The following is an 18,526-nucleotide window of genomic DNA, read 5'->3' on the forward strand; positions in this document are numbered from 1 at the left end:
TCTGAACCCACCTGAGTGAGTCACATTCAACCAAAAGAATGCAGCAGAAGTGACACTACCTGACATCCAAGGTGCAGTCAGCAAGGACCAGGTGGCTTCCACTTCCGTGAGAAAGTCTGAACACCCTGAGTCTGCCAAGCTAGAGAGGCCACATTCTGTTTTCTCAGTGGACAACAGCTGAGGTCCCATCCAAAAGCAGCATCAACTGTGGGTCACAGGAGTGTGCCAAGCTAGACATCCTGCCTGACCTGCCTTCCGATACCGGTAGCCCAGCCACCATCTGATGGTCAGCAAGAACTGCACAGCTGAGTCCTTCCAAATAGCATGACCCACCAATCACAGACAAAATAAAAGTGCCTCCCTGGTGCTTCCTGCTTCCCCTTGCACACAACGGCGACCAGCAAAGGCCTGGTCTTTTCACCACAAGCAGCATTTATGGGACATTACTGGGGGCTAGCAGATTGCAACTGTAGGGAACTTGGGGACTTTGATGGTCTGGGAGCTCTTTGTGGAAGTGTATACTTCCTTCCTCTGCTAGAAGACTCCCAATGTGTTGTTGGGGAAAGTTGTCTCAGGTGAGCCACTTTGGCTGGCCTGGATTTAACATTACACACAGAGAACAGATGGGATAGTTTGGAAGCCAGGGTGTCCCAGCCAGCCCAGCTTAAGCTTGGGAGTCATTTGTTATGCAGCAATAATAATCAGTACACACACGTTACCTCATTTCATCCTTGCAACAGGCCTGGAGTTAGGCTCTGTAATGATTTCCTTTTTACAGATGAGGAAACAGACACTCCTCGGTCGAGTAGAAAAGCCCTGGAGCTGCTCAGCGCGGCAGCCTGGACCCCAGCTCCCGGGCCTGTTTCCATCCATGGACCCTGGTCCCCTGTGTGTTGATTCATCCTTATATGCCTAGTGCTTGGCATACAGCAAACACTTAACAAATGTTTTAGTTGCATAAACAAATCAACGGATCAAAAGCTGAATAAGTAAATGAGTCTCTGGGCCTCAGTTTCCCATTCTGCAAAAGAGAGCAGGTGGATCAGATGCTGTCTCCTGGAATCCCTTCTATCTCTACAATTCCACGCTTCTAGGAGCAGCTCTCCTCATACCTGTCATAGAGTCACTCCAGCTGGCTTTCAGAGATCTTCAGAATCTGACCCCTACTCCAGCCCCCTAGACTTTTAGACCCTTGCCCACTTCTTCCTTGCTTCAGCCCAGAAAACCCTTCTTCCCAACAGATTCAGGTCCCATTCTCTCTACGAGGTCTACTTTTACCCTCTCCATAAAGCCTACTCTGCCCCAGTCCCAGCTCCAGCCCCTTTGGCTCCTAGGAAGTTCAGAACTTGTTTGAATACATCTTGAAGACTGAAGCAAAGTCCAAAGAAAGAGTTGTTCTATAAAAAACCAGGGCCTAGATGGTTTCAAACAGCAATGGCACTCTCAAGCCTTTCTTTGTAGGTGGTTGAGCTTTTATGCGTGTTTCTCAAATTTCTGTGGTTTGCATATTATCTTGACAATGTTCCCCAAACCTTGATACGAGCCGTTCTGCTATTCAGTTAATATTTCCTCTTTAATCAGCCTTAACTCCCCTCCCTTCCTTGCTTCCTTCTTTTCTTCCTTTCTTAGAACTCAGTCTCATTCTGAGCAATAACATCTATGAAATCACAGGACTGATGTGTCCATGGGTCTGTGCACCATCTAAAACCTGTAATTCCCATGATTTAGAAAGCCAGGACATGAGGATTGCTTGAGACCAGGAGTTTGAAACCAACCTGGGCAACATAGTGAGATTCCGTCGCTACAAAAAATTAGCTGGGCATGGTGGTATGCACCTGTAGTCCAGCTACGTCAGACGCTAAGGCAGGAGGATTGCTGGAGCTCAGGAGTTCGAGGCTGCAGTGAGCTATGATTGTGCCACTTCATGCCAGCCTGGATGGCAGGGAAAGACCCTGTTCTAAATAAATAAATAAATAGTTTTTATTAAAAAAAAAAACTCCTTTGTCACCAATCTAAGGGTTCTTCAATTTGGGGAAATATTAGTTTTTAGGATTACATTTTTTTTAAGTCACAGATTGATTAACCTTTCTAAATAAACTTGGCACACCCTTTAATTGGTCTGCTTGAGACAGGATGTTTAAATGACTTTATGCTTTGTGCTTTCACATAGCTCCCAAATTTTTATAATAAGCAGTGATTGCTCCTGTAACTAGAAACCATTAAAAAATGTTGGAAAATAAAGAAGACATCATCTGTGTTTTCCAAACACAGGGAGTTGGGCCAAGAGGTAGATGGGGGAACAGCCAGACATTTGCCAAGCAAATCCAAAAGTTATTTCTGTGGAATAAGTGCAAGGTAATGCTTAACTCTCTGTAATCCCACCTCACTCCCTTCTACCAATTGTTGGAATTAGAGGATATTTCATCCCTCCTGCTTTTCTCCCATAGCCAGCTGTCACCGGGTGTGTAGGGGACAGGAAACAGAATTACAAGATTAGCAGTGAGCCTGCCGTTCCTGCCTGGCTGTTATCAAGGCTGACTCTGGAGAGCCATATTCCCCACTTGTCACTACTGACTGCAACCTGGGGGTTGGGAGAATGACCCAAAATAAATTCTGAACAAGGGCAAAATTGGGAGTACTGGGGAGCTTTCCCCCAAATTAGTTAAATTTTACTGAACATATAGACTAGGAATCAAGCACTCTATAGGCATTTGCTCATATAATTTTTACAGGAACCCTAGAAAGTAGAGGCTATACTTATCTATGCCCCTCCTGCAGATGAGAATACTGAGGTTCCATGAGGTTAAATCACTTACCCCAGGGCTCATACTGATAAATGTAGAACAAGAATTGACCCCAGGTTTGTCTGACTCCAAAGCCTTCTGTGGGAACCACTCTTCTTCACTCTTTCTCCTTCCCCAAGGACATGTCCAGAGACCTTGGCCAATGACCTCATCTACTCCCCCAACTTCATCAGTGGTTAGTTCAGCCCTCTGGTTTCCAGGGCAACTGCTAACATGGCCACAAAGACACACATGGCTCTTAGGCTGAGAGGTTTGACTCAACATGTCAATTACTGACTTTCTACCAATGACTAGCCACACTTTTCCTCCATTCCATCTGCAAAGTTCCTACCCATTAAGGACACCTAGTCCAGGCCTCAAGCAATCTGCAATACCTTGACAGACGGTTAGGACAGCCAATTCAGGCCAAAGAAGAGTCATCTGCCTAAATATATAAACAGTTGTGTGACCAGCCTGGGCAACCTGGGGAGATCCTGCCTCTACAAAAATACAAAAATTAGCTGGATGCGGTGGCGTGTGCCTGGACACCCAGCCCCTTGGGAGGCTGAAGCCAGAAGACCACCTGAGCCTGGAAGGTTGAGGCTGCAGTGAGTCATGATCGCACCACTGCCCTCCAGCCTGGGCAACAGAGCGAGGCCCTGTCTCAATCAATCAATCAATCAATCAATAAGTACACAAACAAATGAACATGTGTTTAGAACTTTAGGAGAGTTGGCCAGGGGCTGTGGGTAATGTCTGTAATCCCAGCACTTTGGGAGCCTGAGGCAGGTAGATCACTTGAGTCCAGGGATTCTAGGCCAGCCTAGGCACCATGGTGAAACCCTATCTCTACAAAAAATACAAATTTAGGCTAGGCGTGGTGGCTCACGCCTGTAATCCCAGCACTTTGGGAGGCCAAGGCGGGTGGATTGCCTGAGGTCAGGAGTTTGAGACCAGCCTGGCCAACATGGTGAACTCCGTCTCTACTAAAACACGAAAATTAGCCAGGCGTGGTGGTGAACGCCTGTAATTCCAGCTACTCAGGAGGCTGAGGGAGGAGACTGTCTTGAACCCGGGAGGCCAAGGTTGCAGTGAGCGGAGATCGTGCCACTGCACTCCAGCCTGGATGACAGAGGGAGACTCCGCCTCAAAAAAGTAATAATAATAAAATAAAAACATACAAATTTAGTTGGGTATGGCAGTGCATGCCTGCAGTCCCAGGTACTTGGGAGGTGGGAGGATCATCTGAGCCTGTGGATGTCGGGGCTGCAGTGACCTGAGATCGTGCCACTGCACTCCAGCCTGAGCGACAGAGTGAGACCCTGTCTCCAAAAAAAAAAAAAAAAGAGCTTTTAGAAAAGACTCCCTTGATGACTGACATCTGACATCTGAGCTCTCACACACCTGCACATGCCCACCTGTCTCTACTTTCATAGCTGGCTGTCATCTGTCCAATCATCTTCCAAAGTTCCAGGCCTGGGTCGGACACAGAAAAGCCTGGAGGGCAACTGGTAAAGTTTGAGGGGCTGATTCCCAGGAGGGGTCCTGGGGGAGACATGGGCTGACCACACAGTCTATGGCCAGGGAAAGCTTCTTGAAGGAAGGAAAAGCTACAAGGAGACCCAGTGATGGTTGGGAGATGGCCTGGTGAGAAGGAGGGAAAAGAGTTTGACACAGACAAAATGTGTGTTCGAAGGGCCAAAAATAAAGGAAAGAACACAGGTTTGAAGCCTTTCCTTTAGCATGATTGACACATATTAGGGGGACACTGGTGAAGGACAAACCTAGGGGGGTGGCCAGGCCAGATGGGAAGGTCATGGCTAACCAGGCAAAAGAGTCCAAACCTTATAGTGATGGCAACAGGAGACTTGGACATGTTCTCCACTGCAAAGAGAACTTGCCTGATTTGTGTTTTACAAAGATCTCTTTGGTGGCTTCCTAAAGAAAGTCCCTGGAGGAGACCAGAACTGAATTTGGGTCTCAATCAGTTAGGAGGCTGGTGGCGGCTAGAATTAGCACCCTGGCAGAAGGGGGCTGAATTCCGAGTTATGCTGGAAGGTATAATCAGTAGGAGGTGGTAACTGGTAAAGTTTGAAGGGATGATTCAACACACCTTAAATCTATTATTCACCCCCTGCCCTTGACTTTGTAAAAAGGAGGGAAGAAGTAAGAGATGATGAAACCCTTTGATTGCAGGTGGGAATGGGTGATCTCCCTTCAGCTCCCACCTGCACAGCAGGAACTTTGCCTGTAGGACTGAGAGGTGACTTTGTGTGGCAATGACTAAGCCACCTTAACGGCAAATCACCATCAGAATGGGATAGGAACAGAAAGTTGGCACTCTGAGCCCAGGGCCGTGAATTATTGAACCTCTTTCAGCTAAAACATGATATTTGTTGTCATCTTTTCCACTGACCCTATGGCCCAATCAATTTCAAAATGTAGATGCTTAAAACCAAAAATAAATTTTAAATAACAAACTCAGAACTTGCCTATTTTAGCCACAAAAAGTACCTTGTGAGTCCACAATCTTGAAGGAAACCAATTTATGAAAACAGGAATGTGCGCACAGATGTACCACACTCCTTGTTTTTTTAATGTTTGGAAACAGGGTCATTCTCTTGTTTTTTTTAATATTTGGAGACAGGGTCTTGCTATGTTGTCCCAACTGCAGTGCAGTAGTGTGATCATAGCTCACTGCAGCCTCGAATTCCTGGGTTCAAGAAATCCTCCTGCCTTGGCCTTCTGAGTAGCTGGGGCTGCAGGAACATGCCACCTGGGCTAGCATTATTTTTTAAAAAGCTTGCAAAATTTGACCTGATAAGCCCGCTATCTAAAAACAATTTTTCCATTGCATGTATTTCTAAACCTAATATTAAAACCACAGATCTAAGGTCTTTCTCCCTTTATGTTCTTAGGTCTCTTATCTTTCTTTGAATGAATATATCTGTCTATCTGCCTGACTCTCCCTTTTCACATCTTCCAGAAAGGATAAGGAAAACATCCAAAAGGATCTCATTTTATTTTGAAACACTAAACCCACCAAACAGAAAAAAAGAAAACACACACACACACACACACACACACACACACACAACACACACAAACCTTCTTGGTCAGAGGGATCAAGATGTATTTCTAATTCGCTTGCCATATGGTAAGTTATTTTGGAAGCACATCAAGAGGTAGAGAGAATGTTCCACAAAATTGGCAATGCTTGTACAATCCTTTCAAATCAGACCAAATTCCCACTATGTACATTTGCTACAGCCCGTTCTATTCATCATATCAGCAACTATGACCACAGGATATGTAAAAATACCGAGCAATTTTTAGCACCAGCTTCCAATCCTCCAGTGCCCTGGACACCACATGGTGTCAAGTTTGTCTGTATTTCACCCTCAGGAAATCAAGTCATTAACTTCTCTTTCATTTACCAAGAGCTGTTGCCAAAAAAAAAAAAAAAAAGCATTCATCGGCTGTGACTTATGGGAAGAAAAAGAGAAAGGGTTTCCCTACAGGGAGAGAGACAGCAGAGAAAGAAGAGAAAGCTGTGCCTTTTGTTCCCTGGGAGAATGGAGAATGCTGAACTCTTTGTACCTTCTCTCCACTAGAAAATGTATTCTCCAGGTTGCCCAATGGCGCCAACCACATGTGAAGGTTATCAGAAAATGGGACAGAGGGGGCTCATTCTCCCCATTTCCATGTGCCTGGCATTCTACGGGCAGGAAGGCTGGTGGAGGGAGGTGCTGGGTTGCTGCTGGCTTACCTGGGTAATTTGAGGGGTATGTGGGGAGGAGAAAGTTGAGGAATCCACTTTCCTACCTTTGCATTCTTGACATTCTGTGCAGCTCCATGTCATCACTGCCCCGAAATCCTTTGGCAAAGGGATTATTCTCAATCTTTAATTGCGTGATCTGAAGGAAAGAGGAAGAGAGAGCAAGCTGGTTTTCACTTGATTGCTGCAAGACCACCTCAGGACATGAGCTAATAATAAATGTCATGGAAATGCAGCCTCTGGCAACCAAAAGAAGCAAATTAAGCCAGTCACGTCAACGGGACCCACCACTTCATTCAAGTGGAGGCTTTGAAAAATGTCCTCCATTGGACTGCTTTTAAAAGGGGAAAAACACCTGGGTTTGGTTTGCCCATTAATTGGAGTCATACTCTGCATCATTCCAGCTGGGTTCCTTTTTTTTTTTTTTCCAATCTTGCATTTTGTGTTTTAAACACCATCTAGGCCTCAATACTCAGTACGCCCTCCCCTTTGGAAAGCTGTGCATGTTGACATGATCGTTGCACATCAGGCAGCGTAGTCATCTCCATTTGGAAGGGTTGACCCCATCGTGTGTTTCTGCAGAAAACATGCCTTGATGATTGCATTCAAAAATTCTATTATGCCTCATTTCATGTTCATTTCATAGTTTTGCAGATAGCGTTTCCTAGTTCTGGTGGAAAATGGTGCCTAATGAAATAAACACCAATATACATAATGATAACTTATATAATAGCTATTGAACAGCACCAAACCTCTTTAATGTCCTAAGCAAAGAAGAGAGGTTTCTCTCTTGGAAATCTGTGTTGCAACATACAAGGCATAGTTACGGAACAGGGTCTTTTTGCACGTTTTGGTTCCAGGCCCAGAACTTTAATTTAATCCATCAACGCATTATATTAGTGTGAATGTACAGTAGCAGACCCAGGTGACAGAAGGCAACCATACGGAGCTTGCTAGAAGTATTTCCTAAAAATTGCGTGTGAACTGAATTTTCATAGAGAACATAGAGAATCATGTTATAGACACGAGAGCAGCATGACTCAAACTTCAGTCATTCAAGGTTTTCTTTCACTATTATTGCCATATCTATACAGCACCTGTACACTGGCTTAATATTTTTATTTAAATCAAACCACTTTTAATTTGCATTTATTTCACACAAATATGATATCACTTCTTTGTGTGACAAACTAGAATCACTTGCTACTCAATAAGAAGAAAACAAATATATGTAATTGTCTTTACTCATATCCAAAGCTTGCCTTCTCTTTGTTGCAAGTGGAAATTAGACACTTTTAGAGAACTAGTTAACACAAGCCAGTACTGAACTGAGACTCCCTCTCTAATAGAAGACTAGAAAGATAATTTTAAAAAGAACAACTTTCAGCCAGGCATGGTGGCTCACGCCTGTAATCCCAGCACTTTGGGAAGCCAAGGTGGGTGGATAACTTGAGATCAGAAGTTCAAGACCAGCCTGGCCAACGTGGTAAAACCCCATCTCTACAAAAAGTACAAAATTAAAAAATAAAATAGCCTGGCATGATGGCAGGCTCCTATAATCCCAGCTACTCCAGAGGCTAAGGCAGGTGAATCACTTGAACCCAGGAGGCAGAGATTGCAGTGAGCCGAGATCACACCACTGTACTCTAGCTTGGGCAACAGAGCAAAATTCCATCTCAAAAAAAAAAACACTTTCTCTGTGATTTCATCATATTCAAGTATCCCTAAAAATCATCTCGAGTCTTTCCCAGTAGTATAGTTACAGATTTGAGAAACTGTGCTTGATAAATGAATATACCCTCTAATTTCTTCATTTGAAGAGAGGAATTCTTATCTATTCTGCCTTCTGGAAGAGATGACCTATGAGGTTTACCTCTAACCCCAAAATTATTGAAAATAAAATTACTATATGTATGTGCACCTATGTGTATTCACCATAAAAAATATACATACAATTAATATTTTAAGATATATGATTCCAACTATACAACACTCTAGAAAAAGCAAAACTATGGAGTCAGTTAAAAGGTCAGTGGTGGCCACAGGTTGGAAAGAGGGAGGGATGAATAGGCAGAGCCCAGAGGATTTTTGGGGTTGTGAAACTACTCCCTATGATACTATAAAGGCAGGTACACGTCATTATGCATTTGTCCAAACCCATGGAATGTACAACACCAAGAGTGGGCCCTAAGGTGAACTATGGACTCTGGGTGATGATGATGTGTCAATGTAGGCTCATCAACTGCAACAAATGTTCCACTCTGGTGCAGGATGTCCGTGGTGGGGGTGGCTGTGCTTGTGGTGGGGAGAAGCTATAGGGGAAATCTTGGTATGTTCTGCACAACTTTGCTGTGAACCTAAAACTGCTCTAAAAAATGAAGCCTTTTTGTTTGGTTTGGATATGGGGTCTCAATCTATCACCCAGGCTGGAGTGCTGCAGTGCGAACATAGCTCACTGCAGCCTCAAACTCCTGGGCTCATGCAATCCTCCTGCCTTGGCATCCCGAGCAGCTGGGACCACAGGCATGCACCACCATGCTGGGCTATTTTTTTTATTTTTATTTTTAGTTTCAGTTCAGATAAGGTTTTGCCATGTTGTCCAGGCTGGTCTGCAACTCCTGAGCTCAAGCAATCCTCCTGCCTTGGCCTCCCAAAGTACAGGGATTACAGGCTGAGCCACTGTGCCCAGCCAGGTTTTTTGTTGTTGTTGTTGTTTGAGACGGAGTCTCACTCTGTCACTCAGGCTGGAGTGCACTGGCACGATCTCGGCTCACTGCAACCTCCACCTCCCAGGTTCAAGCAATTCTCGTGTCTCAGCCTCCCAAGTAGTTGGGGTTACATGTGCCTGCCACCACGCCCGAGTAATTTTTGTAGTTTTAGCAGAGACGGGGTTTTAACATGTTGGCCAGGCTGGTCTCAAACTCCTAATCTCAGGTGATCTGCCTGCCTCAGCCTCCCAAACTGCTGGGATTACAAGTGTGAGCCACCATGCCCAGCTGAGCCAAGTATTTTTTAAAATTATTTATTTACTTATTTTGAGACAGGGTCTCACTCTGTTACCCAGGCTGGAGTGCAGTGGAGTGACCATAGCTCACTACAGCATTGACCTCCCAAGCTGGAGTGATCCTCCCACCTTGGCCTTCCAAAGTGCTGAGATTATACGCATGAGCCACTATTCCTACCCTAAAGTCTATTTTAAAATATTTTTAAAGTATCCGTGTGTGTGTGTGTGTGTGTGTGTGTGTACACATTCTCCCTCCCCCAACCTTTTTTTTTTTTTAGGTTTTCGGAGTGACAGAGTCTCACTATGTTGCCCAGGCTGGTCTTGAACTCCTGGGCTCAAGCAATCCTCCAGCTCTTGGCCTCCCAGATTGTTAGGATTAAGGTGTGAGCCACCACACCCAGCCCATTTTTGTTTAACTGTGTCTATTCCTGTAGCTTTCAGATTTTTTATTTATATTTTATTTTTTGAAACAGAGTCTCACTCTGTCACCCAGGCTGGGGTGCAGTGGCGCGATCTTGGCTCACTGCAAACTCCACCTCCCAGGTTCAAGTGACTCTCCTGCCTCAGCCTCCCGAGTAGCTGAAATGACAGGTGCCCACCACCACACCTGGCTAATTTTTGTATTTTAGTATAGACAGGGTTTCACCATGTTGGCCAGGCTGCTCTTGAACTCCTGGCCTCAAATGATCCACCCACCTCGGCCTCCCAAAGTGCTGGGATTACAGGCATGAGCCACCACACTTGGCCTCAGATTTTTTCTTGACTCTTCTGAATGAGTAGAAAAATCTATAAAACCCTTTTGGAAAGTCATCTTAAGATGTGTACTCCTGTATTCACTTGTATTTTAAGAGTCTAAAAACCCAACACCTAATGGGGCTTTTCTTTCTCACTCAGCTTTTATCACAATGAAATTTCACCCAGTTGACCATAAATCATCTTTTAATGGACTTGCAAAAAGTTAAGGAGAAATAGATCATTTAAAAGTGGATGAAGGACACCTTTTCCTCCCACCTCCCAGCCTGCCCCACCGCAGTCTCAGAAGTAAATGTCGAAGATGGTGAGGCTGTGACACCAGAATTTAGTGAGGATCTCAGCATGAGAATTAGTGCTCAGTCCATGATGTCCGTGCTCCACCAAGAACTCAGAACAAAAAATTGCCCCAAGGAAAGAAGAAAAGGGTGAATTTTATGTTATCAGCAAAAACCTTTTGCTCAAATCCATTCCTTGCACCTCAAACAGATTGGCTGTTACCCAATCTTGCACTTACCATCATAGCTTGCAAAAATATGATTGCACAGGATAAGCACAATTTCTTATATATTCACTTAGGTATGTTGATCTTTACATGTAACTTCTTTTGGAAACTGATTATAGATGCCTATATGACCTAAGAATTACCCTTGAGAAATGTCAACATACAACATACATCGTCTGCAGGTCAAAATATCTGTCCACTCACATACTGTAACCATGTTTATAAAGTTCCCTTCCTAATATGCTGTGTGTTAGATCATGGGCACACAAACTGATACATCTGGATTTCCCAGTTCCACCAAAAGGCTTCACTGAAACTGACTTCTATTTACCATGCAAATGTACTCCCTTCAAAATCAACATAAAACCGGATATCCGGGAGAGATTTGGGAGTGGGGGAAAAACAAACATAAATACCAGCTCCAACTGAGACAGAGGTTGTAAAAATTAATGAGAATAATTGTTGTGAATTCTTGCTTTTGAAAAAAAATTTTTAAAACCCTCACGAGGACCAAAAATCTTAATTATGTCTCTCTATTAAGGGTTCATTTCCTGGTCCGAACCAGAAAGCTCATACCTCATAAATATAGACTCCTTACACAATGATTTAAGCAGGAGGAAAATGCCTTTTAATGGCAAAGTTAAGTTAATATCTGGGGATAGACATTGCTTGCATACACAGCCATTGTTGCAAGAACAGGGAAATGAAATGCCCACGTGACCTTTTTTTTAACACCTAAATATTTCTAGGGATTGCACTGGGAGCTGCTGACAACTGCAGTGAAAACTTTACAAAAACGTGTTTCACAGAATGAACGTCGCTGGGGAAGATTTGAGTTTTTAAATATCTTTTTTAAGCTGTCAACCATCTGGGGAAATAAGTCCCAAATCCAGCCCGAGATCACAGCTGGGCTGAGGAAATGTGTCTCGTCATTAGGGGCCCAGTGGTATATGGGTATGTGATTGCAGCCTAAGAAATGAACCCTGTAGCATACCTACCTCCACCTGGTACCTACATCCAAATAGAGACAGATCATTCTGAAGGCACTGGGCCCTTTGACCATAAAAACGGTGGCCCTTATTTTTCCAAATTGTCTTGGCAATTTAATCACATGCATTGCTTTTCTTTTCCCTGCTCATTTATCCAAGGCAAAACGCTAGACAAATAGTCCTTGAATTGATGACATGATCAGGGAATGAGCCAACTAAACCACAAAGACTAATATTTGCAGTTGTTTTTCAACCACAGGAATAAGAACTTATTTAAATTCCCAGTCTTTCAGATTCTAAACTAGCCAGGAAGTTAGAATGAGTAAACAAAGAGTTTTCCGAAGTCTGTGTTTTGGATGGAGTCACCCCGTTAATAAACTGATCTGCTAAGTAGTCAATCAATGGTACATCAATCATTACTAATGCTCTGTGCTAGCTCTCTGCCAGGTCCCACATGACACACTTGCCGGGAATTATCTCATTGAATCCTCACAACAACACTATGAGGTGAGTTCTCTTATTATCCCCATTTTACAGGTGGGGAAATGGAGTTAAGTCATTTGCCCAAAGTCAGATAGGTTTGAACCCAAGCAGTCAGCTTCCACAGTCCTCCACCTTAACCCTATGCGATGGTGAGCTCAGCTGGCTTCTATGCATGAAGTCAGAAGTCTCAACACCCAGTCCAGGTGGGACAATAAAGTAGCAAGACTGAGTCCACAAATCACATGCAACCCTGGCCCGCTTATTTAAATCACACATCATATATCCATGTGGGAAATGTTTGCAGGGGCCCTGCACTTGACTGGGAAAGTGCACAGTTTTGGATTTGCTCCTGAAAAAGAAAATAGGTGTCTTTGGTGCTCTAAAGGAAGAAGTGGGGGAGGGTAACAGAAAGTTGTCTCCCATGAAATTTCTCTCCCGGATGTCAAGGAATCTGTCAGGCTGGTTAAACAGAACTTTATGCACAGCTCAACTGGGCTCCCTGACTCAATCAATACAGAAAAAAAAGCAATTATTGTGTGTGAACACTTAGTGTGGCCGTGAAATACGCATATATCCAAATGCATATTTGGAGACACACATTGTTAGACCTGTGAGCATTCAGACACACGATTCCCTGGAGTGTGCTAAAAAAAAAAAAAAAATCACACATACACACCCCATTGGGCAGGCAGGCATTCATGCACATCAATCACTAAATATGTGTATTGGGGAAGAAATTTTTTAAATAGCAATGTAAACGGTGTTGGGCATATTCACAAATGGCTGCAGTGACAGTTTCACAGTATACATATATATATACACATGAAGCTTATCTAGTTGTATGTTTCAAATATGGCAGTTTATTAGATGACAATTATGCCTCAATAAGGCTGTCAACAGAAAGGAGAGAGGGAGTGAGTTTTCCCACATCTATCCACACCTGATGAGTCTTAAGAACATAACTACACAGAATTTAGGGTGTTTCTTCCAAAGGACCTGAGCATTCAGATGGTTTTTTAAGCAGGTCACTTTTATATGTCTACCCTTTCCTATCCTCCTGTATGAACCTGGGCTTTCTTGGGGTAGAGGGGGGAAAGATCTCATGTATTTTTGGACCCCAGTCTGGTCTGAGAGCATGTAAGTATATACATATATAGGAAGAATTGAGCTTCCTTATTGCTATTTTTTTTTCCTGTGACCGTCACCGCAAAGCTAAACACAGGTTTACAGCAGCCATTGAGGGAAACAGGTTTCAAGGAGCCAGGCTCAAATTGGCCTGAAATCGTTTTGCATCTTTCAGGGCATTCGACCCTCAGTTTTGCTCTTGCTGGTTCAACAAGTGGAAGGATACTCAGAAAAATCCTCCTACCCATTTAAAAAGGAATGGTGTTTTGAGGGGAATGAGTTTTCTTTCCGAGGGCAGGAAGCTCTCTCTCGACCTGGGTTCCCAGACAGGCTTTGTGGCCTGGAAAGGACCGTCTATCACAGCTTGGCCTGTTCACAGACAATCTGGATTTGGAGATTAGCCACAGCATTTTGGAACAGTTCCGGCCTCAGTTGGGGTATTCTCTGCCAAGCCAGCCTGCACTGGAATGACCTTCGAGGGGTGACGGGAGGATTTGGGGTGCTAAGCCTTCCTCTCATCCTTCTCCGGCCTCTCCTGTCCAGTCCTCAGCTCCTGCAGTTCCCCCTCCACCCCAGCCTTGCTGGTGGGGACAGTAGCTAAGAAAAGGGAGGGGCACACCATCTCCACATCCATCTAGGTGACCTGCCCTCACAGATCCCATATGGACCCCCCTCCCACTTTGCCCTTCCACAGCCTTCTAAGCCCAAATCACTGCTTAATACTCCTAACAGTCTACAACCGCACGAGGGCAGGGGCCCCTCCCCCAGCACCTATTGCTCGCCTCTCCAGATTCTAGAACTTTTCATACCAAGGCTTAGAACATTAAATCCCTCCTGCCACCCACAATAAAATGAATCCACATGCACTCGGGTATCTAAGGAACAGAGGTGAATCCTGACAAGTTGAGACAAACTTTCTCCTGAGGAAAAAGAGAAGATCCTCCCCCACCCTCCAACCTGCCGCTATAGGCAGCCTGCTCCAAAGTCATTGTCAAGCTTTGAAATGCTGAAACCAGTGCCTGGATTTTGAACCTCATGGGGTCTGACTTTCACACAATCCATGCGACAGCATCCCGCCCCTACACCAAACTGCAGCCACCTTCTCCCAAGCAATGCAGGTGTGCCTCCCCTCACCAAGCTGTGGTTCTGCAGGCTCTTTGTCTAAGTCCAGCTTGGGAGTGTTATCCCAAGCTGCTGGTGGTGCAGGTTGCTCTGTTTTCATTTTAACAAGGCAAACCTTTCCCAAGAATGTGGTCTGGAGTCGGTGATTTCTGAAACAATTAGGGAAGCATCAGGAAAGTCCAATCCTAAGGATCCCGGCAACTATGCCACCTGTGCTGTTGCCAGTTGAGTGGCAAAATTGGGTGCAGTGGCTCATGCCTGTAATACCAACACTTTGGAAGACCAATGTGGGAGGATCACTTGAGGCCAGGAGTTCAAGACCAGTCCTGGCAACATAGCGAGACCCCGTCTTTACAAAAAACAAAAGTTAAAAATTGGCTGACCATAATGATGGTGTGTGCCTATAGTCCCAGCTACTCCAGAGGCTGAGGCAGGAGGATCTCTTGAGCCTGGGAAGTCAAGGCTGCAGTGAGCCATGGTTGTGCCACTGCACTCCAGCCTGGGTGACAGACAGAGTGAGACCCTGTCTCGGAGTGAAAAAAATTAAAAAGGCGGAGAGGAGAAAAATGACCCCCAGCAGAAACGGTTGCCCCAGAAATGAAATGGCAGCACCAGAGCCATTAAGCAACCTTTCTTCCCACTAGGCATTTCATAAGGTCAGTGGGATGCCTTCTTGTGGCATTTGAGTGTGTGGCCCATCTATGATTTGACAAGTTTGTTTCTAACTGGTGTGGGTGCATATGTGTGGTAGTGACTGTCAAGCCAAGCCCGTGGATGTAGTAAAAACAGCTGAAACTCTTAGGCTGCAGCTTTGTCCCCACCCCAGCACCCTGGGGTCGAAGTTGGTGACTGCTGCCATTCAGAGGAGCAAAGTTCCAGCAGGAAACCCTTGCAGATTCATGCAAAAGAAAGAGCAGACGGCCCCAGGTGCTGGTTCCTGGGCTTCAGGCTTACCTTGTGGTTCTGGTAGGAAGTCACTGCTATAAACGCAGTCTCAGGAAAGACGTGAGTGCAGAACGCTGTATTTTTTGAGCCAAATCCATTATTTTCATCCGCTTTCACGATGTGTAATCTAGGCTGGTATTTGTGCATGGAATTTAGAATAATCTAAAAATAATAAAGAAAATGAGATTGTAAGAAAATCAAAACTCCCTTTGTCTCCAGATAAAACCCTGCTCCCCGCCCTCTAAGTTCGCCTTGTTATATCGGCTCTCGAAAAATAGATATTTTTCTTCTGTTTTGAAAAGGGGCCAGGGATTTCATTAAAAAGAAACATTTCAAAAATAACAATTTCCAACCGAAAAAGCCAGGGTAATATTCCAGGAATCTACCCAAGGCACACAGAGCAGTAAATCAGAAATCTTAATAAAGTTTGCTTAATAAATTAACTCCCTGCATAGGGCACTTCCCACCCCCAACGGGAGCTGAGCAAGTCTGGATCGAGGAATCCGCGTCTGGAGGGAAGCCTGAACGGCACTTTTGGATTGACAGGTGGTGTAGGGGCACGGGGACAAACAAACAACAAACATAGAAATAACCCCCACTCCCCAAATCTCTAAGGGATGCAAGAGAAGATATCAAGTGTTTGGAAAACTGAAATAAGTAACAAAAAAAAAATCACCAGTTCTCTGCACAGCCTTTTTCTGAGGCTTAGGGTGGGTGATCAGACCTCAAATCTGGGGCCTTTGTTTGGAGAACAAGCAAAGCAGAGTTCGTGAAAAGAGAAGATATTTGGGGGTCGCGGGTGATCTGCCCTCCAAGGATGTCGGCTTATAAGGTGTGGAGAGGAAGCACCACCCACACCCCTCAAAGAAGGGGCTGGTTGCCTTGGAAACTCCCTTTCTCCAGCTTTATCACGTTTCAGGATCCACAACCAGAATTATCTCCACGCTTGGCCCCAGACAGAACGGCTACATCTGCTTTTTCGGGAATATTCTCTTTCTACTTCCTATCTTCCCCATATTTAGGGGTGCTCCCAGGGACAAGAGGGGTCCTAACTGCTGTAGTTGTGCTGTAATTTTTACAACCACCATTATCATTAGGAAGAGGAGGAGGAGGAGGACTTCCAGGCTGCACGTTCTTGCTGGAGCCAGGGCTAGTCACAGATGAGCATCCTCACCAATAAAACTGGGTTTGTTGTTCTGATGACGCTAGTATTTACCAGAACGCTCTGATACATCCCCACCGAACTTGCGAATCGCCGCGTTTAACAGCCTGAAAATCTGGCCTGCTTTTTCCCGGGAGCTGCGGAGGTTGTCTCAGTGACTTTGATTATTTGCATTGATGACCCTGGGGCAAGATTCTTGGACCAACCCCGGAGTCCGGCCCCGATCGGGTGGAGGTAGTTGGGGGAGGGGAGCCGCGGCCGGGGGCGGGGGAGGGACGAGGAACTCGCCGGTCCCGCGGCTGCCCGACCCCGGGCCGCGCGGCTCTAATCTCCGGCCGCCGTGGCCCGGCCGCCTCCCCGGCCGATAGCGACGCCGACCGGGGCGGCGTGGCGACAGAGAGACGCAGCGGGGCCCCGCTGGCCGCCACAGTCCCCGGCCGGCGGGGCCATCGGCCCGGCTTAGCCAAATTGCTTTGACGGCTGGGGATAGTGTGGAGACATCAGCGCGAGGGCGATCTAATGGCTCCTAATTTCATTAGGCCGGCTCTGAATTAAAAGTCCGGAGTCTGGGGTGGGAATGCCTGGCTTCTAGGCAGTTCTGAGCAGCTCCGAGCCCCTCTCCCCAGCTGGGAACGTCCTGAAGCTGGCAGGGATGCCAGGAATTTGGTGGTGGGGTTGTGCACCTTCCGCAGGCATCCGCCCTAGAGAGACCCCAAAGGCACTCCAGAGGGGCAGAGAAAAAGCTAGGAGCTGAAATGAGCCTGGGGAACCGTCCCACTTCCCAGCGTCAAGGACCACGCAGGACCCCACCCAAGGGTCCCATCCTCCAGAAGGAGCCAGCCCAGAGATGCATGTGGAACCTTTAGAAATGGCCCCGGTTTTCCCTGGTGCTGGTAAGGCATCTGCTGGGGACTGGCAGATACACAGCTAGGGCGGGTCAGCCAATGCCTACACAAGCTGAATTTACAGAGCACCTCCTGGGAAGCCCAGCAAGAAGGACTCGTGGGCAAAACACCCGGGTTTAACAGAGTGGCTCTGCATTTGCCTGGGAATGCCTTCCGAGCGCTCCAAGCAGGCTGCACAGAGAGTGAATTATTCTTTTTCCTCTCCACCCACGTGCTGAGAGCTGCATTTACCCATCAGTGTGGACCCCTGAGATCCTCTTCCCATCCCAGATCCTGGGGACTTCAGTGCTTCAGCCCCAAGGCCTCAAAGGAGCAGATTTCTCATTTGGACCTTCATAAACCATCCTCCCCGCCCCCTTGACCAAATTCATTCCCTCCCAGCCCCCTCCTTTCCCTGAAATCGGCGACCATGCGCCTATCTGTTGCTCCTCTTCGAAGCTATAACCTTCCAGGACAGGGAACTCCTTTTGTAATTAGAGAGACCTAGCCGCAAATCTCTGCTCCCAAATACAAGCTGTAGGACCTTGGCAAGTCACCCCCGTCCCCTGGACTCTCCTGTGCAAAAGCTATGCCTCCCGTCCGCCCCCTAGGCTGCCGTGAGAATCAAATGCCCAAGACGAATGTACCCACTTGTATGGCAGAATCATCCAGCTAAAAGTTCTAAACGTGAATACAGAATCCGTGTTCTGTTCTAGTGATTAATTATCTTCTACGATGAGATTTGGGGACACTTTTTCAAAAATCAGTGTTTTGTGTTTTGTTTTTCTTTGGGGAAGAGGGGTGATGACCCTACTAAGAATCCACTAAAACCTACACATTCTTTTGGGTGGTGAGCAGGCTGCACATTCAATACCCTGCATTCAGTTTCAGGAAATTCACCAGTCCCCTCTCTTGGGTCCAATCCAGACTCCAAGTTTAGGACACTGGTTTACGTTCGCCTGCTCTGGGCACAGTGTGGAAAGGGAGAAAGCTGGT

General features: G+C 45.9%; 1 protein-coding gene across 2 annotated transcripts in view; it reads right to left on the bottom strand.

Moving 5' to 3' along the window:
• The window catches only part of TBX5 (T-box transcription factor 5), a 54,177-nt gene that overhangs the window by 24,839 nt on the left and 10,812 nt on the right, over positions 1-18,526 (bottom strand). For both annotated transcript variants that reach the window (XM_509400.9, XM_001154140.5), the window contains exons 6-7: positions 15,494-15,646; positions 6,609-6,700 (exon numbers count right to left, since the gene is read on the bottom strand). In XM_509400.9, the coding sequence (XP_509400.2) occupies positions 6,609-6,700; positions 15,494-15,646 (245 nt within the window). The remainder of the gene's footprint in view (positions 1-6,608; positions 6,701-15,493; positions 15,647-18,526) is intronic.

Source organism: Pan troglodytes, chromosome 10 (genome assembly GCF_028858775.2).
Source record: "Pan troglodytes isolate AG18354 chromosome 10, NHGRI_mPanTro3-v2.0_pri, whole genome shotgun sequence".
Taxonomy (NCBI): Eukaryota; Metazoa; Chordata; class Mammalia; order Primates; family Hominidae; genus Pan; species Pan troglodytes.